Source organism: Lemur catta, chromosome 10, assembly GCF_020740605.2.
Source record: "Lemur catta isolate mLemCat1 chromosome 10, mLemCat1.pri, whole genome shotgun sequence".
Lineage (NCBI taxonomy): Eukaryota > Metazoa > Chordata > Mammalia > Primates > Lemuridae > Lemur > Lemur catta.
Window position 1 is genome coordinate 6,223,742 of NC_059137.1, and position 27,572 is coordinate 6,251,313.

General features: G+C 47.8%; 3 protein-coding genes across 3 annotated transcripts in view; 2 read left to right on the forward strand and 1 right to left on the reverse strand.

Moving 5' to 3' along the window:
* The first annotated feature begins 1,367 nt into the window (after window positions 1-1,367).
* TOR1A (torsin family 1 member A) lies at window positions 1,368-9,745 on the forward strand. The gene is made up of 5 exons (XM_045563210.1): window positions 1,368-1,688; window positions 2,349-2,614; window positions 4,889-5,064; window positions 5,149-5,276; window positions 8,538-9,745. The coding sequence occupies exons 1-5, from the start codon at window positions 1,373-1,375 to the stop codon at window positions 8,786-8,788; spliced, it is 1,137 nt and encodes a 378-aa protein (XP_045419166.1). The 5' UTR covers window positions 1,368-1,372; the 3' UTR covers window positions 8,789-9,745.
* A 1,922-nt stretch (window positions 9,746-11,667) lies between these two features.
* TOR1B (torsin family 1 member B) lies at window positions 11,668-18,141 on the reverse strand. The gene is made up of 5 exons (XM_045563211.1): window positions 17,879-18,141; window positions 16,963-17,228; window positions 15,359-15,534; window positions 14,412-14,539; window positions 11,668-13,779 (listed from the first exon to the last, which is right to left on the reverse strand). The coding sequence occupies exons 1-5, from the start codon at window positions 18,075-18,077 to the stop codon at window positions 13,538-13,540; spliced, it is 1,011 nt and encodes a 336-aa protein (XP_045419167.1). The 5' UTR covers window positions 18,078-18,141; the 3' UTR covers window positions 11,668-13,537.
* A 10-nt stretch (window positions 18,142-18,151) lies between these two features.
* The window catches only part of PTGES (prostaglandin E synthase), a 54,175-nt gene continuing 44,754 nt past the window's right edge, over window positions 18,152-27,572 (forward strand). Inside the window, exons 1-3 of the mRNA XM_045563212.1 lie at window positions 18,152-18,223; window positions 19,844-19,915; window positions 22,230-22,352. The gene's annotated coding sequence lies outside the window, so the exon portion shown is untranslated. The remainder of the gene's footprint in view (window positions 18,224-19,843; window positions 19,916-22,229; window positions 22,353-27,572) is intronic.

A 27,572-nucleotide genomic window follows, 5' to 3' on the forward strand; every position in this document is an offset into this window, starting at 1 on the left:
CCAACCTGCTGGCTGTGAAGTCCAAGTCATTTTTCCTGAGGCATTTACATGGGCTGGGATGAGGAAAGAGCAGGTCGTTTGACTTCTGGGCTGACTTACAGCAGGTATTGTGGTTACAGAGGTTTGGCTCTGAAGTCAGATCTGAGTCCTGCTCACAATTGCGTATCTGGACAAATCCCTTTTCTTCTTAACCTCAGTTTTCTCATCTGTAAAATGAAGTATCTTTTTTTTCTCCACTAGAATGTAAGCGCAATAAAGCCAGGAACCAGGTGTGCCTCAATTTTTCTTTGAATCACCAGGCCATAGCACATAATGACACATAGGCAATCCTCAAAGCTATGGATGAATGAATGATCCCTATATGCAGCATCTGGCTTTTAATACGTGTGCAAAACTCCTTTAATATACAATATGAAAAAGTAGAGCATTAAGAATGTTTCCAGAATATTTCAACAAACATTTATCAGGTCCCTGAAACATGCAAGGGGAACCACAATGAATTTTAAAAAAATAGTAGTGTTGGGTTATTACTCAAAATATAAAGTCAATAACCATGGGTCCATACTGATATAAATGGTTTAATAAATAAATAAATGGGGGAGAAGAGACAAATCTCCCATGCTGAAGAATTCCAAATAATTTCTGGTGGAGCAAAACTCCCCACTCCTTAGGTGTGGGCTTTGCATATGACTTCCTTCCAAAAAGTACAGTATGGAAAGGAGGAGTGGGGAGAAGAGTAACTTTACAGTGGAGAAACATGACAAACACTACTTCAGTCCAGTGACCAAGGTCAACATTAGCAGTGCTAGGTCATGTTGATAGTGCCTATACTTGGTAAAATAGCACTTTACCTCTGTGATCATCCCTCCAAAAACCCATAGCCCTATTCTAATCCTGAGAAAAATGTCAAACAAGATCCAAAGAGGGGCATCCTGCAAAAGATTTGACCAGTACTCCTTGAATCAAGGTCATGGAAAATAAGCAAAGTCTGAGAACCTGTCACAATCGGGAGGAGTCTAAAGAGACATGACAACTAAATGTAACGTGGTATCCTGAATGGAAACCTGGAGCAGAAAATGACATTAAGTAAGGAAAACTGAATAAACTATGGACTTTAGTTAATAATAATATAGCAACAGTGTTTCATTAATTGTAACAAATGTAGCGTACTAGTAATGTACGATAAGATTTTAGTAATGGGGAAACTGTGCAGGGGTGGTATATGGGAACTCTCTGTACTATTCCCAACTTTTCTGTAAATCTAAAACTCTTCTTTTAAGAAATGTATTATTTAAAAAAAAAACCATTAAAAAAAACCCGTGGCCAACGGGGTTTCTGACAACCAACCGGCAGGAAATGGCCCGGAACAAAGATGGCGGCCTCGGATTCTGGAAATGGCCTGCCCCAAACAAAGATGGCCTCCGCGACGGGAGGAACCGGAAGCGCGAGTCTGGCTGCAGCGCGGGTGCGCGGTAAGCGCGAGAACGCGCAGGGCGGCGCGGTTCCGGGCATGAAGCTGGGCCGGGCCGCGCTGGGCCTGCTGCTGCTGGCGCCTTTGGTGGTGCGGGCGGTGGAGCCCATCAGCCTGGGCCTGGCGCTGGCCGGCGTCCTCACCGGCTACATCTACCCGCGCCTCTTCTGCCTCTTCACCGAGTGCTGCGGCCAGAAGCCGAGCCTCAGCCGGGAGGGTAGGTTGGGGCCGGGGCAGGGGGCTGGCATGAGGGCCGGGCTAGGGAGTAAGGTCCCAGGAGGGCCGGGCCTGGGCAGAGCCCAGCCCGGAGGGAGCCGGACCGAGGGAGCCGAGCGGCCCGGGCTACAGGATGGGGCCTGGCTTCTTGGCCACGACCACACACGGCCGGACTTTGGTCGGAGGCCTGGGGAGACGAGCTTCAGGTTGGGCTTCTCCACGCAGAACTGGGGGTGGACCAGTTGTAAACTTCCTCTGAAGACATTTCAGCCACGTCCTAGCTGGAGACAGGAAGGATGGTGGGGACCCTTCCGGAGCAGAGCAGAGGTTGTCAAGCTACGCCCTGTCCCTGCCCTGCCTTGGGGTGGGAGGAGCCACGCAGGAGTTAGGGGTGCAAACTGCAGGCAGCTGCAGTGGAGCCCCGAGGCCTTTTCAGGAAGGATGGGGCAGGGCTTTAGAACAGGTGGGACCAGCAAAGGGAGGGCTCCCTGGACCATGGTTCCCCTCTGGGCCAAATACTTACAGCCCACTGTACCTCAGCGTTTCACAAGGTGCATGAAGAGGGCTTACCTGGCTTTGCTGGCTTTCCCAAGGGCCTGTAAATGTGGCTACGTTTTGCCAGCTGTTTCTTTTCCCTCCTGACTGGCTTTGTCTTTCTCAGCGCTGCAGAAAGATCTGGACAGCAAGCTCTTTGGACAGCATCTTGCAAAGAAAATCATCTTAAATGCTGTGTCTGGTTTCATAAACAACCCGAAGCCCAAGAAACCTCTCACCCTCTCCCTACATGGGTGGACAGGCACTGGCAAAAATTTTGTCAGCAAGATCATCGCAGAGAATATTTATGAGGGTGGTCTGAACAGTGACTATGTCCACCTGTTTGTGGCCACGCTGCACTTTCCACATGCTTCGAATATCACCCTGTACAAGGCAAGGGCAGACATTTGGAATCCTTCCTGGATGATGCCAGGTTTGAGGTTCCTTTGCTGTGGGATGGGATTTGGGAATTCCGTGTTGAAATGAGTGAGCCCTGAAAATGGCTCCATGTGTCAGTTCTGCTTTGAAAGATGGGGAGGTGAAGTTACAGAAGGTTTGAGATGCACAGAGCAATCACACCATCAAAGCTCTGTGGAGGCTTCTGAAAATAGGTCCAGTGATACTCAGTTGAGTTAGTGGAGTCATAGAATTTTAGATATGGACATAATCGAAATTAAAGATCATCAAATCTAACTCATTTTGTGAAAGAGGAAGCACTTCTATAGAGGCCTAAATTCGTTTATCGTAACTGTTGCAAACTGCTTTGACAGTTTAACTCACTGGTTAATAGCCTGGGCTTTGGCAGCAGACACACCTGGATTTGAGTCCTAACTCTCCCCTAGCAGCTTTGTATCTTGGGAAAGTTGCCTGCCCTGGGACTCACATTCTTCATTATAAATTGGTGCTTGTGAGAATTCAATGAGCTCTGTTAGTCAGGCATGTAACATGGTGCCTGGCACATAAATGTTCAAATAAATTAATTGTTGCCTTTTAGGATCTGTGTAACAGATCAAGATGAGTTGGTCATCCTAGTTAGGATTGTGGCTCCACTAATTTAATAAATGTGTGACTTTGGGCAAGTTATTTAACCTCTCTGTGCTTCAATTTCCTCATCTATAAAAGAGGGTACACAATAGTATCTACCTTGATGGGTTTGAGGCGGTCACAGTAAAATGTTACATGAACAGTGCTTAGATTACATGTTCTCTGCTATTGCATGTAAAGCAGGGTAGCAGAGTGGGAAAAGCTTGGCTGTTGGAGCCCAGCCGGTGTGAGTGAATCCTTGTGTAAACAGTGACTCACCTCATGGCCTCAGCAACCACTTCAGCTCTCCTGAGTTTCCTCTGTAAATCCAGGCTAGTCCATACCTACAGAAAAAAATTGCTGCTTATGTTAGATACACACCTAGAACATTGTAACCATGTGCCCTAGTAGCCAAGTAAATCCCAAAGTAATAGTAGGCCCAGACCTACATTGTAACTTCCAGAGTCTTAGAAAACAAATAGCTAATTTCCCTGCCTCACTGTGAGGGGAAAAAAATATATATAGATTTTCTATTTTCTGATTAAAAGGCTTCCAAAAGTCTTTTCTCCTTACCTTGACTGCTTAGTATTATAAGAAATACCTAAATATGTTCTTATATCCAAGGACAGAAGAAGAAGAAGAAAAAAATATCTGTTTTTTTTTTTTTTTTTTTTTGAGACAGAGTCTCACTTTGTTGCCCAGGCTAGAGTGAGTGCCGTGGCATCAGCCTAGCTCACAGCAACCTCAAACTCCTGGGCTTTAAGCGATCCTACTGCCTCAGCCTCCCGAGTAGCTGGGATTACAAGCATGCGCCACCATGCCCGGCTAATTTTTTCTATATATATTTTAGTTGGCCAGATAATTTATTTCTATTTTTAGTAGAGACGGGGTCTCGCTCAGGCTGGTCTTGAACTCCTGACCTCGAGCGATCCACCCGCCTCGGCCTCCCAGAGGGCTAGGATTACAGGCGTGAGCCACCGCGCCCGGCCAAAAATATCTGTTCTTGTAGAATATTTCTGGTTGGACAAATTTATTTCAGAAACCTCCAGGCATTGTTCCAGGAACTCAAGTGTCACCTCACCAGGCTCATCCCAAAGCAGGAGAGCTCTCTAGTAAAGCTACCTGGCTTAAGTGAGCCTGTGTTCACTACTTTTCCCATCTGAGAGTTGGGGCACCTGCTCCAGGCTGTTCTGGGGATTGAATGAGAGAGTGGGTCACTTGGCCCCTGCCTTCTTCCAAGAAGACTGGTGTACACAGGATATGTGTTAACGTTGCCATTTTGATGACAAAAGGCCAGCAACTCTGACACAGCATCTATGTGGTATCTCCCAGCACATGAATTATAATCTAAGTGTGGGGCTTTGGAATCAGGCAGGGCTGGGTTCACATCCCAGCTCTGCCACATACTAATTTTATAATCTTGGGCAAGTCGAGTAAGCTCTCTCTGCCTCGTTTTCCTCATCTGTAAAACAGTATCATAATGCCCACGTATGGTTATTAGGGACAGAAGAGCTTGTGCATGTGAAGTTCTTAGCACTGAGCACCCAGCACTCTATAAGTGCAGCCATTGTATTTAGTGGTAGCAAGAGTTGTTTCGATGGCCCTTGCTGAGAACTTTGTGTTGGCTTTCCCCTTGTAATTCAGGATCAGTTACAGTTGTGGATTCGAGGCAACGTGAGTGCCTGTTCGAGGTCCATCTTCATATTTGATGAAATGGATAAGATGCACGCAGGCCTCATAGATGCCATCAAGCCTTTCCTAGACTATTACGACCTGGTGGACGGGGTCTCCTACCAGAAAGCCATCTTCATATTTCTCAGGTAAGATCAGGGTAGGACATGATTGAAGGGCTCTGAGGCTGAGGCTCCAGGAGAATCCCAGTCCTTACGGGAACTGTCTTGCAGCAATGCTGGAGCAGAAAGGATCACGGATGTGGCTTTGGACTTCTGGAGGAGTGGCAAGCAGAGGGAAGAAATCAAGCTCAAAGACATCGAGCATGCTTTGTCTGTGTCGGTCTTCAATAACAAGAACAGTAAGTAGGGCCACCTGCTACTCAACCCCATCTTGTTCATAATCCTGCACCCTAAATGTTAACATGTCAGTGTCACCGTCACCATCACCATCACTTGGCAGCTGAGTAGAAATTCAAATTCTCTGTCTCTTCCTGAGTCAGAATTCCTGAAGGGATTCTATGCTAACAAACTCCAGGTGGTTTTATGAACACTAAAGTTTGAGGAGCACTGTTTTAAATAGAGGAGATCATGATGGCTTATGCCCGTAATTCCAGCACTTTGAGAGGCCAAGGCAGGAGGATTTCTTGAAGCTGGGAGTTCGAGGGTGGCCTGGGAAAAATAGCAAGACCCTGACTCTATAATCGAAAAATTTAGTCTGGGTGTGGTGGCTCACACCTGTAATCCTAGCACTTTGGGAGGTCAAGGATCACTTGAGGTCGGGAGTTGAAGACCACCCTGAGCAAGATAGCTAGACCCCATCTCTACAAAAAATTTAAAAATTAGCTAGGCACGGTGGTATGCACCTGTAGTCTGAGCTAATTGGGAGGCTGAGGTGGGAGGATCACTTGAGCCTAGGAGTTTGAGGTTGCAGTGAGCTATGGTCACGCCACTGCCCTCATGCATGCCTGGGCCACAAAGTGAGAACCTGTCTCAAAACAAACAAACAAATGTAAATAGAGGGAAATTGTTCATCATCACGATCTTGAAAATTAGTTCCCCCATTTTCTTCAGCTAAATGATTTTCTTTATAGAAGAAAAGCAGGTAGTTGAACAGGGAAGGCTGCTGTGGGCAGCTCATTGAAGGAGATAACCTGTTAGGTCCCTCCCTTTCTTTGCATTGCCCAAGAACAACAGCCAGATGTGGCTGGGCACCATGTGAAGCACTCTCCCTGCATGTTTCATGTAATCGTCACAATAACCTGGCAGGGTAGAAACTGAGACTCCGGGACATGTCACAGCTGGCCCTGGGCCATTCAGCTGGTAGGTGTGTCTGATTCCAGAACCTGAGCTTTTAACTTTTAGCTCACTGCTTCTTCAGCGAACGTCACAGACTTTTGACCTGGAACCCTGGGAGGTGGAAAGCCATCGTGAGGGAGGCTAACTCACTGGCTAAAACCTGGGAATTGGGCAGGCTGGCCATGCACGCCTTTGCTCAGGTTCCTGAGGTGGCAAAACAAAAGGTCTCATTTAAAACAGACTAGTCAAGAAATTCATACTAGAGTCCAGTGAACAGTATGGGGTATTTTATGTAAACTCGTGCAATATGTTGAATAGTTTCTCAGCATGCCAAAAAATATGAACATATGAAACAGAAACCTTAGCCCAATACTGTGACAGGTGAGGCCAGTTGCCTGAAACCCACATTGTGGGAGGTTGCAAAGCGATTCAAGAGCACATGCTTGGGAGTTGGGCAGACCTGGCTCAGCAGCTCCCTGACCAAGGCCTCAGGTAGGTGGCTGAACATTCGTGCAACAAATATTTATTGAGCATCTACGGGGTGTCAGGGACTGGGGACACAACAGTACACAAAAACAGAAGTTCTTGCCCTTGTAGAGCTTACGTCCTGGCACAAGGGCCCTGAGGTGGGCATGTGCTTGGGCCCTGTGGCTGGTCCAGGATGAACAGGAGAGGAACGGGAGGTGAGATAAGAGGCAAGATTTGGGGTGGGTGCAGGTTGTGGAGAGCCTGGGGGCCGTGGTGAGCCACGGGTTGTACTCAGGTGGGAGAGCGAGCCTCTGTAGGGTTCTGAGCAGTAAGCGACACGATCTGAGGGGCATTAGCAGGACCTTGCTGGCTGCTGGGTGGGGAGTGGACTGAAGGGAGCTCAGCGTGTCAGTGGTGGGTGGTGAGACAAAGTGGATTCTGGATGTGTTTTGAAGGTGCAAACGGTAGGATTTCCTGCAGCATTGTATGTGGGAATGAGACAGAAGGAGCAAGAATCTGGCTTGAGTGACTGGGAAGGGCACTGCCATTGGGGGGAACGGAGGGCAGGACGGGCATGTTTGGGGACAGCCATGTTCAGTGAGGATGACGTGTTGGGGGCATCTGAGCAGGGATGGGGAGCCAGTGGTTGGACCTTCCAGTGGAGCTCCAGGGAGGCATTCAGGCTGAGGGGACAAATTTGGGAGTCAACAGTAGATGGTTTTTAAAGCAAGTCTGAGGTCCCTTGTCTTGCCAGAACACTCTGGCCGGGCCACCGCATGGCCTGGTCCTCCTCATCCAGGCTCTGCTCAGAGGCAGCCCCTCAGCCAGGCCTGGCCTGGCCACCCTGGCCCTTGTTCTTCTGCTGTCCTCACCTGTCTGCTTCATGGTGTTCACTGTCTGTGTCTCCTCACCTAGAATGGAAAACCCATGAGGGCAGTGTCCAGGCCCAAGGCCACCCAGCACAGAGTAGGCCTTCAGGACTGAGCTGTCCCGCTTGTTATGTTCACAGTCCACACACTCCACCCCATCCAGTCAGCCCAGCATTTACTGCGCACCAGTTGTGAGCGAAGCACTGTCGGGAATGAAAAGCATAAACCCCAGGCATCAAGGAGCTCGCATTAGGGAGCTGAGTCACAGAATTAAATGGCAAAGTGGAGGGGAAACGTTTCATGTGAAGACACATTGTGGCTCAGGGGTGACCCACTGGGTGCTGTGTCGTCTCAGGAGGGAGCAGGTCCTGGCTGGAGTTCCAGAAACCAGGAATAGTGGACCAGGCAGGTGCAAAGCCAGGCCTCACCTGGGGTGGCGGACACATGGCAAGGTCCACGCCCTGTGCTGAGCCGTGGTGTCGTCCCCACACACCGTCACTCGTGAGATGCCCTGCAGGGGAGTTGCCGGTGCGAAGGGACGTGGCTGGTAGAGGCCCTCCCTGGGAGCTCTTCTCACTTTTCGCTCTCTTGAGGCGCTGCCAGCTGGTGAATCTGTGCCCTTCCCCACCCTGCCTCTGCTGTGACCCCTCCCACCTGCCATCGCCAAGGCACACCTTGCGAGGCTTTCCCGCGCCCACAGTGTAAATGTGTCCCTTTCCACTCTGTTGAGTCACCCTGCCCTTTGCCATCACAGAGGTGTCACAACATGGAGGCGTTTGTTAGTGAGGTCCCCTGGCAACATCACCTTCCTCTCTGGATCAGGCACTCCCTGAGGGCCGAGTGCACTGCTCTACCTCCAGGGCTCAGCCCAGCCTGGGCCGGAGCGCACACCTAGCAGACTCGTGGTGGGTGGGTGACACTCAGTAGATGTGTGGTGGGCGGGGTGTGGATGCACGTGCATGACCAGCACCTTTTCTCTTTCCCCAGGTGGCTTCTGGCACAGCAGCTTAATTGACCGGAACCTCATCGATTATTTTGTCCCCTTCCTCCCGCTGGAATACAAGCACCTGAAAATGTGCATCCGAGTTGAAATGCAGTCCCGAGGCTATGAAATTGACGAGGACATTATAAGCAGAGTGGCTGAGGAGATGACATTTTTCCCCAAAGAGGAGAGAGTTTTCTCTGATAAAGGCTGCAAAACTGTGTTCACCAAGTTAGATTATTATTACGATGACTGACAGCCCAGGAGTCACTGCTTCGAGTTGAAGAAACAACACTCGGTCCTTCCCCACACCTCCCCGCTCCTGTCCCTGGGAGAGGAGCGAGATGGGTGTTCCCTGCCTTGTGTGGCAGGGCTACTCCTGGGCATTGTTTTCACCTGGAGCCTGCAGGCCATCACACCCTAGGGACCATGGGCAGGACACAAGCCTTCAGAGGAGGACAGAGCGGGCTCCCAGCACACCCATTGCGGGGCTCGTGATTTTTTTTTAATTATGTTTTAATTTCAAGTGTGTCTGTTTTGAGGAGGGACAAATAAGTTTTATTGAAAATGTGATACCTTTATTTAAAATGGTTTTTAACATTATGAGAAACTTCTTGGATTCTAAGTAATCGTTTTTTTGTGTTTTTTATGTTCCCGTCATTATAACATACACTGTGATATCTTTACTGCAAAAAAGCCCAAGCACGAGTCTCTGGCGTGGATTCCATAGAACAGCATTCCTGGGGACAAGGCTGGAGCACTGGCCGGATCTGCCCCAGAGTGACCAGGGGCAGCACGGTGCTTGGATAAACGGACAAGTAAGAGGACACGCTCAGCACCACAGATGAACCCGCAATGTCCTTTCCAAGGGAACGGTCTCAGCAATGCTGTGAGCATTTGTTAGAACCAGAGTCTTTTGGAAGAAAAGTATTTCCAGCTCGTCACTTGCCAGTGCTCGGCTTTGCAAGGGCAGGCCCGTCTCCACTCTCTGTTCCCGGGTGAGCCGTGAGCACTGCGAGTTCTCTGCTGGATGCAAATCATCACGCGGTGATTTTGCTGCATTAAAACATTTTTCCTCATTTATCACTAGTTTTTGTTACGTTGAATCAGAACCCCCTAAACCTAGGAAGGCTTAGCTGACCCTTCTGAGAACAGTGTTTTCATTTATAAATGCAAACAGATACCATTTTGCAATAAAATTTTGTGTGTGAAACTTCTGAATACATTTTTTAAGGGGGACACGCTCCCCCACCCCGAGCCCTGTGAGCTCAAGCCATGATCCCGACCGAGCAGGTGCAGTTCAGGTCGGAATGAAACGAAGTCTCGTGCAGGACTCTGAGGACCCTAGGACAGCTCTGGCCCCTCGCCCAGCTGCACTGGAATCGCTCTCCTGTTACCGGGGCTTGTGGAGCTCCGGACACCAGCTGTGGAGTTCAAGTCCAGCTGAGATGCCAGGAGTACAGAGCTGTAAGAGACTAAACCTGCTTTGTTTTATGCAGCATGCCTGTGTGCCTACAAATGGGCAGGGCTCCGTGATGTGGCTGCTGTGCGGAGTGCTGGCAGGGACAACTTTGCAGGCACAGAAGACAAGCTGGCAGCCCAGCAGGTCTAACGCAGGACCCCTCAGCCTCTTGGCCCCCCTGCCTGGATGGGGTTCTTCTAGGGCGGCCCAAGTTCCAAGTCTTACAAAGCTCTTGGTGTTGAGCTGAAGCTGGCCTGCTGTGTCCCCAGGGGTCAGATTAGGTTTAATCACTAATTCGAAAATTGCAGCCCCAGCACCTGGGAGCCCCTAATTAGGGAACATAGGGGTCCCCTGACAATTTTGTTAAGTTCAGTCTTTGTAGATGAGGCAGTGTGGGGTGGAGTAGAAACTGCATTAGGCTGAGAACCAGAGCTAGGAAGGTGGCCTCATGGGGCTCAAGAACCTTCAGATGAGAAATTAAGGGGGGTGGTGAGAAGGGTTTGAACTTCCTGTTTAATAAATCAGCTAATCCTTAGTCCTGAGAAGAGGGTTGGTGTTAACAATTCACTGATGAGATCAGGTTAGGTGTGATTGAGCTAAGACTAGACTAACGTGACTAGGATTCCACTATTTACCAGTTTGGGGCGGGAAGATGAGGCAGTTAGGTTTCCTTATCCAAGATCAGTTCAGCATGTCAGAGTGTCTACGGCCGAAAGACCCTGAATGCGCCCGATGTCTTCTGATCTCAGAAGCTAAGCAGAGTCAAGCCTGATTAGAACTTGGATGGGAGAATGTCAGGTGAGTCATATTTTCCCAGTGCCTCAATTTCCTTCCTACATTAATTTTAAAATATATTTTTTAGAAAGAAGTCCTTCACTTTGGTGAAAATATCTATCACCTAATCGAATTTAACTTCCTATTTGGGCATAACAGCCTTTAAGGTAAATACTGATTCTGTCCAATGTAAAGGCTGCCAACCTGCACATCCAGGGTACAGTAAATCTAACACCTGAGCTGCTGAAGTCTTTATTCCAAACTTTGTTACCAAATAAACTAGGGGAGAGAAGTTAGCGAAGGACATCTCATATCATAACATCTAGGCTTTATTATATTTTATATCCAGGTCAATTCAAACTCTTGTCCATGTTTTATGAAGGCTGGGGGAGGCCGGGCCGTGGCCTCTCAAGCTAGTCACAGCAGTCCAAAGGTGGCCAACACGTGTTGAGTTTATTGCATCACTGTAAACAGAAATCTTGTCTCTGCTTGACCAGAGATCCAAAAGGTTATAAAACAAATGTAACTTAGCTCCAATTTGAGCATACGTACTAAAAATTTTAAGCCTTACCTTGGCGTTTTTCAAAGACTGTGATACTCTATGAGGCAGTTCCATGTCAAAAATTCGCTCTTACCACACTTTATACATGAAAATGCTGCACTGTTCTAAGGGCGTGTCTGCAGCTGCACTAACTACAGGGGGACACAGAATGAGTCGCACTAGGTGGAACCTGAGTCTTACTTCCCAGTGATCGGGCCAGTCCAGCCTGGCACTGCCACATAGGGAGTCCTTATCAGATGACCTTGTTTGATCTATGATTGTGACCATACATTGCCACACATTCGACAACATTCATATCATTTAAGAATATCTGAGAAAGGAATAAGCAGTTATTCCATTTTATGTCCTTCCCATGTTTTATTATAAAATAAGCAATTTCCTATATTTCTATTATCTGAGGTTCAGAAGACATTATAAAAAAAATACATATCCTTGCAAACTCTAGCATTTCTCGTGTACAGTACTCCCACTTCTTTGGCAATGCAGAATCTGCAGCTGACTGCTCAGTGTGGGCACATGCCAGTCGTGGAGAATGAGCGTGTTGTACAGATTTCCAATGGTTCTGGGGAGTCAAGGGAGAGACTGACCCACATATAAAGTGTAAGAGACAAGGCTCACCATGGGAACCAAGGACCCAAACTCAAAGCCAGTGGTCTCACTCTGATTCACTCTATGATATGGCTGGGGAAATCTAGCAGCGAGTGAAGTTCAGGACAAGGTGTGGTCCAAGGCAGGCTGGGGCTGACTCGGTGAGATGGGTGAGGAATCCCACGCCCAGGGCTGGAATCAGTGGCCAGAGAACAGACAGGAGGAAGGGACCTGTCTGTCCCGCCTGCTGCAGAGGCCTCAGGTCGAACCCCTATCCCACATGGGGACAGTTCAGCACAGGTCAAGAGTGCTCAGCAGTCACTGCGCACACACTTTGATGTCTGCGATGGTCCAGTGGGCCCTGCTCCTCATCCGGAGCCTGCCAGCTAGAAGCCCCATGAGACTCTGGGCAGGGACACTGCCCATAGACCTGGAAAAGGCCAAAGAGGGGGTCAGAGAGGGTGGTTCTTTGCACAATTAGGGTTGAGTAAGTCTGCCCAGTGTCCACTGGGCCCTGATCCTGAAGTTCTTTACCCTTAGAAGGGCCTGTTCGCGTTTCCTGGGAAGGCTTGGGGCGCCCAGCTTGGGCTTCGCCTCTGCAGCTGCTCTCCCCTCGCTGGATGGTGTAGACTGGAGAAATGTAGAATTTCCCCCTCGGTCTGAAGAAGCCTTTACCAAAACATTTTGTCAAAAATAATGCAGCTGATTTTGCTTTCCAAGGTTAGGTGGTTTGGTAGATTTCAGGGTTGTGGTTCAGAATTTCTGGGAGCGTGTTCAGATGTCTCTCCCAGCTCCACCCCTCAAAATGCAATTCAGTAGAGAGCAGGAGTGGTACGGGGTAATCCGCATTCCAGCAAATTCAGCAGATGGCATGGCCACCTTAGGCCGTCTGTGTCATTACCTTATCTGCTTCTTTAACACGCAAATAGTTGACTCCTTGATAATGAATTGGCGTGGATTTGACGATTAGCAGTTCACAGCTGAACAAACTTTACCTTTCATAACTAATTCAGTCCAGGAAGAATTTGTGCCTAGTGTGTTGGGAGAAAGACTAGCTTGGGTTTGAGTTAAAATTGGCTAAATGCTAAAAGCTTTGAGGCAATCTTAAAACCACTGATGTTAAAAATGGCAATTTAAATAAGAATGCTATCTGATCAAAAGAAAGAGTGCTGGCCATCTGCACCTGCAGGCACCACAGACTCCAACTGAAAATCCTATAAGTCAGTGAAGGTTCCCTGTGTAAAGAAAAGGAAACGGCCGAAGAGTGTTTTCTGTAGGAGAAGACCGACTGCTCCTCAGCTGCCACCCACCCGGGAGCTGCTGAGCTGTGGGTCCCGTGGGTCACAAAGGATCCCTGGGCCTGCCTCGCACAGCTGTCTTCAGGCACTTTTGTTAAGGCAACCCTAAGTGTGAAGCTGGACTTCTGTCATGTCGTGAAACGACAAGTGGATGGGACAGATTAGCACATTGTCATATTTTAACTCTTAGAAACTTCTCTATCCCGAAAGTCCATAGGTGCAAATGTGCAAAACCCTGAAGAGGTTTCAAAGTGCTTCTGGAAGGCAGGGCCCTGGTGTGCTCAGCCTCCCCGTTGCCTCTTAACCCATCTGGGTAAGAGCTCAGTGGAAATCGAGCCGTGACTGCACAGTCTTGCAGCCCTTGTCTGAGTAGATCTTCTCGTCTTTGGGGAAAAACGTCATTTCCTCTGCCACTCTTGTGACAATGTCTTCATCTATGGCAGAACCTCGCGCCCTCATCTCAGCCCGCACACACATTTTCACGTGTCTGTACTCCAGGGGCAGGAAGGGGATAAAGTAATCAATGAGGTTCCTGTCGATCAGTCCACTGCGCCACAGGCCACCTGCGAAACAAGACACAGCTACGTTTCCTGCCCATCACTGCCGCTTGGCCAAGCTCTCACGGGGCCTCTCTGATCTTGACCCACAGTACATCCTTCATGTCCTTATCCCTTCAGAGATTCTTTTTTTCTTTTCTTTTTTTTGAGACAAAGTCTCACTCTGTCACCCACTTAGAGTGCTGTGGCATCAGCCTAGCTCACAGCAACCTCCTGGGCTTAAGCGATCCTCCTGCCTCAGCCTCCCAAGTAGCTGGGATTACAGGTGTGTGCCACCACACCTGGCTAATTTTTCTATTTTCAATAGAGATGGGGTCTTGATCTTGCTCAGGCTGGTCTCAAACTCCTGGCCTCAAGCAATCCTCCCTCCTTGGCATCCCAAAGTGCTAGGATTACAGGCGTGAGCCACCGTACCTGGCCCAGAGATTCTTTTTGTCAGTGCAAAAAGCTGACATAAGACTTGGCTAAACGCCTTGCTAACTGGTTTTTAGAATAAAATTGCCCTAAGAAAATTCCTTACTTTCTTTTAGCAAAGCCACTGAGGTGAGTGGGATTCTGTGGCTTTGGGAAACACTCAATGAGAGAGGAGACGGCTTTCTGCTGGCTGAGTTAAGGGCTCGTAATTCTTGTGGACTCACTGTGTTTATTATTGAAGACGCCAACAGACAGCACAGGTTCCAGGTCCTTCAGCTGAATGTCTTCCCTCTTTCTTCCTGCCCGCCAAAAGTCAAGAGCTGTCTTAGTTATAAGGTCCCCACCTGCGTTGCTGAATTTGCCAGAGAAACAAAAATTAAAATCACATATTAAGACTTCTGTGTCTTACCAGGAAATGAACCTGCTCTAAGGTTTATTCTTTTTTTTTTTTTTTTTTTTGAGACAGAGTCTCACTCTATCACCCTGGCTAGAGTGTCGTGGCATCAGCCTGGCTCACAGCAACCTCAAACTCCTGGGCTCAAGCAATCCTTCTGCCTCAGCCTCCCGAGTAGCTGGGACTACAGGCATGCGCCACCACGCCCAGCTAATTTTTTCTATATATGTTTTAGTTGTCCAGCTAATTTCTTTCTATTTTTAGTAGAGACGGGGGTCTTGCTCTTGCTCAGGCTGGTTTCGAACTCCTGACCTCGAGCGATCCTCCTGCCTCAGCCTCCCAGAATGCTAGGATTACAGGCGTGAGCCACCGCGCCTGGCCCTAAGGTTTATTCTTAATCAATGAATATCTACTATGTGCTACCAGACAAAAACATTTAAAAAAAATTAAAAAATAGTGTCTGCCCCAAAGGCATTTAAAAATCTGTTTCTTCCGAACTTGCTGGGATAAAGTTCTGGCTTTTTATAACCCTCAGAAACACACACGCAGTGAACAAAATTGCTTGTTATCAGCAATTATTTCTTTAGCTCATTTCTTTTGCCCACGTTCTGTGCCACGCTGAAACTGGCAACCAAAAAATAAAAAAGTGGGCAAGTGACTTTTGCCAAGCTGGCACTTTTGTCCTGGTAAACAAAATACTGGCGCTTGCCAGAACTTCATCCCAGCATTGGGAGAATGAGGGCTTATGTGCCCCCCAAGAAACCGCCGCCTGCTCACCTGAGAAAGATGAAGATGGCTTTGCGGTAAGACACTCCATCCACCTGCTCGTAGTAGTCTAGAAATGGCTTGATTGCATCGATGATCCCGGGGTGCAATTTATCCATCTCGTCAAATATGAAAACAGAGCTCGCACATGCACTCACATTACCACGAATCCACTTCTGCAACTTGTCCTAGACTCACCGTAAGAGAGACAGGATGCAGAGGCTCAAAGGATGCATTGAGAAGAGCAGAAGCACTACACTGCTGCTTGTGCCGAGGGCGAGATCAGAGCTCTCAAGGATTTAAGGAAGAGCTCTTAGAAACTGCACCCTACCTCCATTCATTAGCTTTTCCAAAACCTAATCTAGAAAAAGTAGAAATTGGCAGAGAGATCGGTGCTAAAATGCAAAGAAGTTTTTTCCTAATTCAAATGACATGCTAAATGTGATTTTTTAAAGGTATAAATGGTACAAGATCCATGATCATTCATTGTTAACCATCCCATAGTTTTCATCTCACTGTGGACTTCAATCTCAAATATTACCAGACATACTGAGGAATAGGGAACTAGATTAAGACCTGCACAGTGCCCAAGACCAACGCCTTGTACTGATGCAATGAAGAAAGGGGCTGACATAGATGACATTTTATGAAAAGCATTTGTTCCAATGCTTTCTTGAAACAAACACAAAAACACATAAGCAACAAGCCCTTACCCCTAAAATGTGAAAGGCCATGATCATGAAAGTCCCCCAGACCCACCCTCATCTACCTTATTATATTTCTAGAGATTTATGAAAGAATGTAGGAAATAAGAAAATTATTCCTTCCTTTTGGTAATCTGCCCTGCTTACACAGTTTGTATGGCAAACTCCCACTTCCACTTCCTTGTTCAGTTAAGTTTCTCTTTCTTTTTTCAGTCCCCACCTAACAGTAGGACTATTAACCTTGACAAGAATAACATTCACTTAAATGAGAATTAACCTTCCTAGACAACTTTATATAAATTAAATGTGGAAAGAATATCTCAAAAGGAGAAGCGGTCTGAAGGTTTAAGTTCTCTGAATCTTTCTTTGAAGAAAGCAGCATCAAGGACTTGAAAGATGGGAGAAACACAGGGAATAAAACTGTTTAGGAGAAAAAAATCCTCGAATCTATGTTGCAAAATGCAGAGACGACACTCTGTACCACAAGTGGGGAGCACTGAAGCCACACGCTAACACATCCCTGAGACTGCCCCACCTCACACAGCGCTCGGCTGGGAACGCTGAGTGCCTTCATTCACTGGAGAAGGTGGCTACCATGCAGCTGGGGGATTTGGGTTCCAGTTCTTGCTCTGCCACAAAGTCACAAAGATTATAAGGAGTAAATCACTTTGCCTCTCTTGGCTCCATCTTTTAATAGAAATAATATCCCCTATCCCACTGGATTATTTTGGAACCGAGTAAGAAAAAAGTTGTAGGAGAGCTTCATAACCACCCTGGACTAAGTGTGCCTTAACTCCGTGGAGCCTGGGGCTACTGCAATGCAAAGGAAAGAGAAGCAGAGCCAGAGTTAGTGAGCAGGTCGCCAGGCCAGTCCAAGTGGCCTGTGGACTAGGTAATAGTGGGTTCTCTTGCCTGGTACAGTTTTATCTTCTGCTCATGAGGGAAGTGCAGAGTCGATACAAACAGGTGGACAAAGTTACTCTTCAGGCCTTTCGGGTGAAGATTTTCAGCCACAATTTGGCTGACAAAATTCTTGCCTGTGCCAGCCCAGCCGTGTAAGGAAAGGGTCAGTGGTTTCTTGGCATTTTTGTTGTTCTTGAAGCCGGTCAGCGCCTTGAGAATCACTTCCGTGGCCACATGCTGTCCAAACAGTTTCTCCTCCAAATCCAGCTTCAGGGCTGCAGGAGCCACGCCAGAACAGAGAAAGAAACACACATTAAAAATGCACCGGAAAACCAGCACTTTCCCAAGTGGCCAAAGTGAGAGGCACAGATTAGGGAGGGATCCAGCCAGACCCCAGGGCCAACAGAGGCAGAGTCAAATGATGCCACTTCCAAGGAAATGCATTCTGTGGATGTTCTTAACACTTAAGTGTCTGATAAGGCAGCTAAATGTATTCATTCATCCAAGGATGAACTCTGTCTTGATTGAGCTGCATGCTATTTCCCCAGTCACCCCTGATGGCTCGTAAGAAAACCAAGGACCAAATGTGGGCTTCCTGGGCCATGCCCGCAGGTCTGAAACCTACTTAACGGAGTTGACCTGGCGCGGAAGGGCTGGCCACGCTACTTCGGTTTCTTCGCCCGGTGATCCCAAGGAACGCAAACGTTTAGAAAGGTACTTGGGCAGAGCCCCGCAATCTGGAGACTTTCTGAAGGCACTGCTGCCAGGGCTGGAGTACGGGCAGAGCTCCCGCGAACCACCCCCAGGCTGCCCCGTCCGTCCTCCCACCCTCGCGATTGGAATGACGGCCGGTCTGTGTGCCGCACGGCCGACGCGTCCGCGGGAGCCGCCCCCGAGCGCAGAGCCCCCGGCGCCCCCGCCGTACCCGAGGCGTTGAGCGGCTGCTCCTCGCGGCAGCACTCGGAGAAGTGGCAGTAGATGTCCTTGTAGGACAGGTAGGTAGTGAGGAGCGACGCGGCCCCGATGGCGATGCCCACGCTGATGGGCTCAAACGCCGCCACCACCCGGGCCGCCAGCAGCAGCTGCAGCACCGCCGCGCCCCAGAGCCGCTCCGTCCGCCTCATCCCCCGGCCTCGCAATCCGCTGCCGCCGCTGCGCTGGGTACCGCACGGCCGAGCGGCAGGCCGGACTTCCGGCTTGCGTCACTTCCGCCCTTAGGGCGGCCATGTCAGCGAGGAGCTGGGAGACGGGGCTGTGCGCCGCCATCTTTGTGAGTGACCCGGTCGTGTCTGGTGACTCAGGTTCAGTGTGTCCCCACCCTAGGATTTTTTTTTTTGAGACAGAGTGTCGCCCTGTTGCTGGGGCTGGAGTGCCATAGCATCACCCTAGCTCACAGCAACCTCAAACTCCTGGGCTCAAGCAGCCTCCTACCTCAGCCTCCCCAGTAGCTGGGACTATAGGCGCGAGCGACCACGTCCAGCTAATTTTTTTTTTTATATATATATATATTTTTTTAGTTGCCTGGCTAATTTCTTTCTATTTTTAGTAGAGATGGGGTCTCGTTCTTGCTCAGGCTGATCTCAAACTCCTGAGCTCACGTAGTCCTCCCGCCTCGGCCTCCCAGAGTACCGGGGTTACAGGCGTGAGCCACCGCACGGGGATTTTAGGGGTTTGTTTCATTAAGAGCTTCCCAGAGCCCCCAGACTTTGCTTTGTCATCCCTCCCTGCCGTCACTGCCCCGGAGCTATAATGAGCATTCCTCAGGTCAGCCCACCTGCCTGCCTTTTTCCGGAAACAATGAGTGCTCTAGGTGCTGGGCCTAGGCTGAGCATTGTGGACACAGCGGCCCCAAGACAGCCCTGCCAGGCGACCACACTCAAACCCAGAAGTTCCCGCACTCAGCATGCCACGTGGCAAGCCGCTTGCTGGATGCCGGCAAGACAGCAGGAGGGACCGAGTGGGGCTCTGCCCTCTCAGAGCCTGTGGGTTATGGGGGCAGCAGAGAAAGGAGCAAGGACCCATACTGTGAGAGTGGAGGAAGTGCAGGGAAGGTGGAGTAATACGCTCCATGAACAAATTTCAGTGACCCTTATATGTTTTTTTTATAATCCTCTACCATAACTAACTACTTGACTTTTTGACTTGCGAGTTCCATAACAGTGGGGAAGGGAAAGCTTTTGTCTAAGCTGGGAACTAAGGGTTTAGCCAGGCAAAAAGTGAGGAGTAGAGTGGTCTATACAGAGAACAGAACAGCCAGTTTGAAGAACTGAAAGTATTTCACATGGTGGAGGGTGGTGAGAGATGGGGATGGAGAAAGAGGCAGAGACTGGAAGGTGAAGACCATGCTAGTGCAGTAAGGAGTTTGGCTTCTGTTCTGGGGGATAATAGGGAGCCACAGAAAGTTTTACACAGGGAGTAAAATGGTCAGATCAGAGATCATTCTGGCTGCTGGGTTCACAAGGGATAGGCAGAGGACAGGGAACCAGCTAATTTTTCTATTTTTTGTAGAGATGAGGTTTCAACTATCTTGACCAGGCTGGTCTTGAACACTACTGCCCTCAAATGATCCTCCTGCCTCCCAGCCTCCTAGAGTGCTGGTATTACAGGAGGGAGACACCATGCCTGGTCCCTCTTTGGTGACTTTTATTCATTCTTTAGGACACTGCTGAGACATGGAGGAGGAGGGCTTTCCCCCCTCTGCTGGCCTTGTGTTTTTGCATCACAGCCCTGACCTCCCTGGGCATCAGCCTCCTGCTTGCCAGGCTGTGTCCCTGACTAGGCTGAGGACTCTGTGCGGGCAGGGACCATGTCTGTCCCATTCCCTGCTGTACTCCAGCATACAGCACTGGGGCTGACACAGAGCCAGGGTTCATTAAATGTTTGTTGACAGACTGGCTGATGGATGAACTCAACCAATTTGGGCAAAGCCTGGACCAAGGTTCCCTGGACCACCATAACAGAGGTAAGGATCAGAAAAAGGGCAACAATGTTTTACGAGTTGTCTCTTTACCCCGCGCCCCATTTGGGGAATTAAAACCTGCATTGCTTCCCAAGGCCAGTAACCAAAGGGGCAGAAAAATGTTCTTTGCTGTTTGTTTCCTAGCATCTTAAACCACAAGAGATGGCACAACGGAATTGTCACAAGATCATAGTCAAGGTCTATAGAAACTACCAATTATAGTTAAACAACAATAGCCCAAAGCCACAACATGTGACACTGGTCACACAGACCCGAACCCAACCTCCACTGCAAACCTCCCTTTAAAAAGCCCCATTTTTCTGCTTAAAAACAGGATGCTGGTCGGTTGAGATGACAGCCTGATGCTCTCCTCATTTGCCAGCAAATGAATAAACTTCTCTTTCCTTTTCCTCAAATGATTTTTCCTCATCTTGGTGCTCACTGGTTCGGCCTCGAGGACAAGTACCAAACTTTTGGTAATACCACCACAACCAGTAATACCACCACAACCGTCTCCCCACTGGTTCCCTGTCCTCTGCCTATCCCTTGTGAACCCAGCAGCCAGAGTGATCTCTGATCTGACCATGTGACTTGCCAGGCATCACACACACAAAGATGAAGTTATCTTTTATATACAAAGTCATCCCTGGTACCCCAGAAGCCAAAGAGATAGGAAACTCAATGCAAAAGCGAGCAGAGCTTTAAACCTGAGAGAAGTCTGCCCACAACTCTTGGGACTGTGTGAGGGAAACAGAAGACCCCACAAAGTGAGTGTGCGTATGTGTGCATGTGGCAGCTTTTTCTGTGTTCCTCAGGGGGTCTCAGGGCCACCCGAAGTTCCCTTTAGATTTCTATGTGTGGTATCAAAGATGACAAAAGGAAGCAGGAGTGGAAGTGGAAGGAAATAGAAGAAAAAGCCTCACTGGAGCCAATTTGGGGAGATTTTAAGCTTTTAAAAAGCCAATAAAGTTTTACACTTTTCTCACTAAAAATCTTGCCAACAAGATGGGAAGCAAACAGAAGGACTATACATTTTTTTTTTAAAAAAAGAGGTTTCACCAAAGGACAGTATTATATGTTTAACTGTGGATTCTCCTAACATTATGACTACCTTCAAGCGTGACAAAATGTACGCAGTTGTGTCTTTTGTTGATAGGAATATGCAGCCAGGCACACCCACAGCCAAGGCAAAACGGCTGAAGCTGGCAGCAGAATGCCTTCCATTAGATAAATATTTGCAATGGAACATGAGAACTAGTAAATAAAAGTCTCACCTTAGATCAAATGAATTGGATTTTTAATGTCTGAAAAACACTGGTCCTTGGGAGGAGGTTCTGAAGTCTGTTTCCAGGAGAAAGTGGTTGTCTGGAGATATCCCAGTGTTGTCAAGAGTCTGTCAATACATCGAAGAAGGCAAAGCCTTTGAGTTCATTTTCAGAAGGCTGTCTGCATGTACATACACAGAAAAGGAGGCTTGAATGAGAAAATCTGATAGCTTAAAAAGTAAATGGATTAAAAATACAAAAAAATAAAATTATAAAAAAATAAAAAGGGGTTTCAGTTGATTAAAAGAAATCCCAGAAACAGGATCCAAATGAGAAAAACCAGAAAAGCTTTTAAAAATATATAGAGAGAGCTTAAATATCAGCTTTTAATTAGGCTGACTTCTGACCATAGAGCTCCTTTTTATTTATTTATGTATTTATTTATGAGACAGGGTCTTTGTCACCTGGGGCTAGAGTGCAGTGCATAGTTGCAGCAACCCCAAACTCCTGGGCTCAAGCGAGCCTCCTGCCTCAGCCTCCTGAGTAGCTGGGACTACAGGCATGAGCCACCGCGCCCTGCCAGAGCTCTTTTAAAAAAAAATACTTTTGTTACCAAAAGCTCGGCCACTTGTCCTTGAGGGTACATCAGAAGAACAAGAACAAGTGGTTTGAGGAGAAGAAAAAAAGAAGTTTTATTACTTTGCCAGCAAAGGAGAAGGATGGAGACTGCTGTCTGAAATGCTATGTCTTACTAATCAGCAGAAATACAGAGCTTTTAAAGGATGGGCTCTCAGCTTCAGGCAATTACTGTTCAACTGCAGTGGATGATTCTGATCATCCATCTCTGCTGAAGACACTCTCGTGACCTCTGCCCAGGACCTCCCTTTACCAGGTCAGCTGGGCCATCTCCTGTTGCATAGATAACAAAAGATTTACCCTGCCCCTCCCAACCAGTGGCCTGGGAGAGGGATGCAGGCTCTAGTTCTCAAAAAGGGATGGAGGATGTTTTAAAGAGACAGAAAATATTTTCGCCGTTTTTTTTTTTTTTTCAGGCCATTCCATTCTCTCTGTTGCATATTCCCCACTGTCAGAATTTCTCTTCCATATCTATGGGAGGGGGATGACTGCTCTGCTCAAATCTCTTATTATCGGATTTCAGCCAGGACAAACAGAAGGTATGTTTCCCATTCAATTCGTCCCAGCTTTTTCCAGTTGTGCATATAAATGAATTATTTTAGGCATTTCAAAGGACCCCTGTTTGGGACATTGCTGCTTGTGACCATCTTGGTTCATGTGGGTCCATTTTCCTGGATATTTGTAAGAGGACATTCCAAAGTGTTGTACATGAAACCAGCTGGTGTTTCCAAAGGAGGTTGACCCTTAAAAGAGCGCTCAGATTTTGGAGCTTGATTTCCCATAATTTAGGAACTTCCCAAACGTGACCAAGGCTGGAAATGTGTTTTGGGTGGAAATGTGCTGCTTATGAGTTCCGCTCCTCAAGGTGTCACCCAAGAGCCGTGAATCACCCCTTACGCGGGTCAGACCTCCTCCGACCACCAGGTGGCAGCAGATACTCACGGTATGGGGTGAGCTGTCGCATACCTTTCCAGACCAGCAAGAGTCTCTAAAATGTTCTGGTGAGGAATCCCCTGTGAAGCCACTTTGTGTCCTAGACAGCAGTCCTGACACCTCTGCAGAGTCTAGTCACCTCCAGCACCCCAATGGGTCAGAGAACTCACATCATACACCTTTTGGTTTGGAATTAACAGGAATTGGTCATAAATGAAAAAAAAAAAAAAAAACAAGTCCGAATTACAAACAATGAAAAGCAGCTGCAATTTTGAAAGCGTGAATGTAATTGTAGGCCTACAGAGTGAAACCACCGGTGCCAGACTGCCCCGACCCTCACCTGAACCTTCGCCACGAGGCGGAGGCGAGAAGGTTCTTTGCTGAGCCTTTTACCCAAATCTCCTGCCCAGAGACAGAGACCAAAGCCCTAGATCTTAAAGGAAAGAGAGGGCTTGAAAAATAGTCCAAATAAAATCTAGACCTCAACAGAAAAGAGAAGGGAGGTCCCTATCCGGGAGGACACCTGTGCACCCAGAGAAATCTCTGGAGCGGGAGGAACACAGCGGGCTCGTGCTGGTACCGGGCCCCAAGTCTGAGAGGGAGCAACAGTGGCTGGAGGGCGTGTCACCCTCAATCCTGCCAATTTATACCGGAAATGTCAACCTAAAGGAAAAAACTGAGGTTATTTGGGCCAAGTTTGAGGACTATAACTTGGGAGCATAGATTCAACTTGCCCTGAATATATGCTTTGATTGGCAGCAGTTACAAGTGTAGGCAGTTCCTAAGTTGATTACCAAGCCTTTTTTTTTTTTTTTTTTTTTTTTTTTGTGGCAGGGCCTCACTCTGTAGCCCAGGATGGAGAGCAGTGGCACCATCATAGCTCACTGCAGTCTCAAAGTCCTAGGCTCAAGCCATCCTCCCACCTCAGCCTCCCCAGTAGCTGGGATTACAGGCACACTCCACCACACCTGGCTAGTTTTTAAATTTTTTTGTAGAGATGGATGTTGCTATATTGCCCAGGATGGTATTGAACTTCTGACCTCAAGTGACCCTCCTGCCTTGGCCTCCCAAAGTGTTAGGATTACAGAGGTGCCACTGAAGTAGCCACCAAGAATTTATTAATACATGAAAATGACATAAACTATTGATTGGCCATACGTTGTTCTTTGTATCACCAATTCCAGGAACATGAAGATACTGGGTGAGGATGCTACAGGGAGAAAAAGAAAGAACAAAATCCCTTTACTGAGAGGCTGAGGACAGTCTCTTCAATATTGGTGCTAGGAAAACTGGATATCCACATGCAAAAGAATGAAACTAGAGTCCCACCTCTCACTGTATACAAAAATCAACTTATGGCCTGGCGCAGTGGCTCATGCCTGTAATCCTAGCACTCTGGGAGACCGAGGCGGGAGGATCGCTTGAGGTCAGGAGTTTGAGACCAGCCTGAGCAAGACGGAGACCCCCATCTTTACTAAAAATAGAAAAATTAGCTGGGCACGGTGGCGCTCACCTATAGTCCAGCTACTTGGGAGGCTGAGGCAGGAGGATCCCTTGAGCCCAGGAATTGGAGGTTGCAGTGAGCTGTGATGATGCCACTGCACTCTACCCAGGGTGACAGAGCAAGACTGTGTCTCAAAAAAGAAAAAAAGGCAAATAATCTGAACAGACATTTCTCAAAAGAAGACATACAAATGGTCAAAAAATATATGAAAAAATGCTCAGCATCATTAATCATCAGGGAAAGGCAAATCAAAACCACAATGAGGTATCATCTCGTCCCAGTCAGGATGGCTATTATTAATCAAAAAGACAAAAAATGACTGGGTGCAGTGGCTCACACCTGTAATCCCAGTACTTTGGGAGCCTGAGGTGGAAGCATCATTTGAGGCCAGGAGTTTGAGACAAGTCTGGGCAACAGAGAAAGACCCCATCCATGAAAAAATTTTTTAATTAGCTGGGCGTGGTAGTGGAGCACACCTGTAGCCCCGCTTCTCGGGAGGCTGAGGCAGGAGGATCCTTGAGCTCAAGTTTGAGGTTGCAGTGAGCTATCATTACGCCACTGCACTCTGGCCTGGGCAACAGTGAGACTGTTTCTACATAAAACAAAACAAAACAAACAAAAAAACCAAAGCCTTGTAAAGGATGTGGAGAAAAGGGAACTCTTATACACTGTTGGTTGGGATGCAAACTATAGCCACTATGGAGAACAGTATGGAGGTCCCTCAAGAAACTATTAACACAAATAGAACTATCACTGGATCCAGCAATCCCACTACTGGGATATTTATGCAAAGGAAAAGAAATCATTATATTGGAGAGACACCTGCACCCCCACGTTTATTGCAGCACTGTTCACAATAGCCAAGATATAGAATCAACCCAGGTGTTCAACAACAGATGCATGGATAAAGAAAATGTGGTATATGTACACCACATAATACTACTCGACCATAAAAAAGAATGAAATCCTGTCATTCTTAGTAACATGGATGGAATTGGAGGGCATTAAGTGAAATTAGCTGGAAACAGAAAGTTAAACACTGCATGTTTTCACTCGTGTGAAAGCTAAAAACAGTTGATTTCATAGAAGTATTAATAGAAAGTAGCACAGAGGATACTAGAGGCTGGGAGAGGTAGGAGGAAGGGAGGGATAGGGAGAGATTTGTTAGGGGATACAAAATTACAGCTAGGTAGGAGGAATCAGTTCTAGTGTTCTATACTACTGTAGGATGATCCATAGTTAACAATAATACATAGTTGCAAATAGCTAGAAGGAGGATATTGAATGTTCCTAACACAAAGAAATGATAAATGTTTGAGATGATTGATATTCTAATTACTCTGATGTGATCACCATAAATTATATGTATTGAAACATCAGTCTATTCTCCATGAATATGTATAATTATTATTTGTCAATTAAAAAAATAAAGTAAAATTTTTAAAAATGTGTAAATTGCACTTGATGGGCAGAAATGCTCAAATGACTATATGTGAAGTGGATAAATTACTCTATATCCATGAAAATAAATATTTGAAGCAATAAAATAATTTTGAAGCAGCAATAATTATGAAGCAATAAAATAATGTCTCCGCAACAAAAGTAGAACTATAGAGTGAAATCTGATAGTGTACAAAAAGGTCCTATGATCATTATGCTAAGTGAAATAAGCCAGTCACAAAAAACAAATCCTGTATGGTCCACTTACATGAGGTCCCTAGGGTAGTCAAACCCAAAGAGACAGAAAGTAGAATGGTGGTTTCCAGGCGCTGGGGGGAGGGGAACTAGGGAGTCATGTTTAATGGGGACAGAGCTTCAGTTTTGCAGCATGGAAAGAGTTCTGGAGATGGAAAGGGTCCTGGTGGTGACGGGTGCGCAACAAGGCGAATGTTCATGCCACTGCACTGTACTCTTATGAATAGTTAAAAATGGTTAAGATGGTAACCTTTATGTTATCTATATTTTACCACAATTAAAAATTCAAAAAAAATTTTTTCAGTCCCTGTGACCATGCATCTGTGAGTGTTAAAATTCTGGATCATCATTCCAGTGATTATAATTTGCCCAGTCGTACTGATACGTTTTTTAAAACTTTGATTCTCACGTGCCCCAAAATGCAAAAAAAGGAAAAACTTTGATAAATGATCAGTATGTCTCTGGGTGAGGTGTCTGGGGGTGAGTAAGGGCTTGGTAGAAGGAGGCTCCGCTGATGCCCTCAGCTGCGATTTCCCCTGTTGTGGGGGTCAGCGCTGGGTGCTGAGAGCTGGCCTTTCTTCCCAAAGTGGGAGGTAGAAGGGGAAAGGCGAGGCGGTTCAGATCTAGGAAGGACTTTGGTGAGGACTAAGCATCTGGACGTGGGGTCCCCCCACCGTACTCATGCTGTGCACTTGGGGAGTCTGTGTGAACCCTGATTTCTTGCGGTGTCAGGCTCCTGCTCTGCTTATGCCAAGGGCCCTTGGATGTCCCAGGACAGGGCCGGTGTTTGGCCCCGGTGTGCATTAATCAACCTGAAACCCACCTGAGCCCCGGATGCTGGTCCCCTGAGCTGGCCCCTGCATGCAGAGTCTCCTGCATATCCCCACTCCCCTCAATCCCACCTGCCCTTGTTGGCCACGCAATAACCTTCAGAACCCATAGTTCTCACCTGCCATTGCCTGAGTGGACCCCCACAGTTTCTGCTGGAGCTGATGCATCTGTCCCACTCAGATCCTGCATTTCCCCCCCACCAGGCCACGCCAAGGCTGAGTCTGGGATCCGGAGGGACTGGGGCCGGGGTAGGAGGCAGGTTTGGAATTTTGCTCTCTGGGAAGGCATGATGGCGAGGGCATTTCCGAGCTCACTTGGACTTCTGGGTCTGCCACACCCTCCAGGTGCCCAGGGTATCCTGCCTCCAACCGTCCACATCCCGCTTCTTCTCTGCTAAGGGCCTGGGAAGTGGAATTAAACCGTGACGGAGTTCAGCATTCACAGGATCAGCCTCTGAACGTGTTTGCCAGAGGTCTCGGCCTTTGGGATGAGGTTGGAGATTTTTCCAGACAATTTTTCACGGAAAGCCCTGGGAGTCTCTTAGGCAAGATGTAGAGATTCGCAGGTACCTTCCACTGGCTTTCAACTTCCCTTGCTAGGAGCCCCTGCCCTACCCCGGTTGGGGGGAGGGGTCTCAGCCTCTCTCGCCCCCTTGCATTGGCCTGTGGGGGCAGCTTCCCAGGGCCCTGGAGCTCCCCCCTCAGGGGCCACATGTCCCCAGGGGAGTCCAGGTGGTACTTGCTTAGCTGCTTTGTCACCGGTCTGTGATACGCTCCTGTCCCAGAGGAGGGACAGT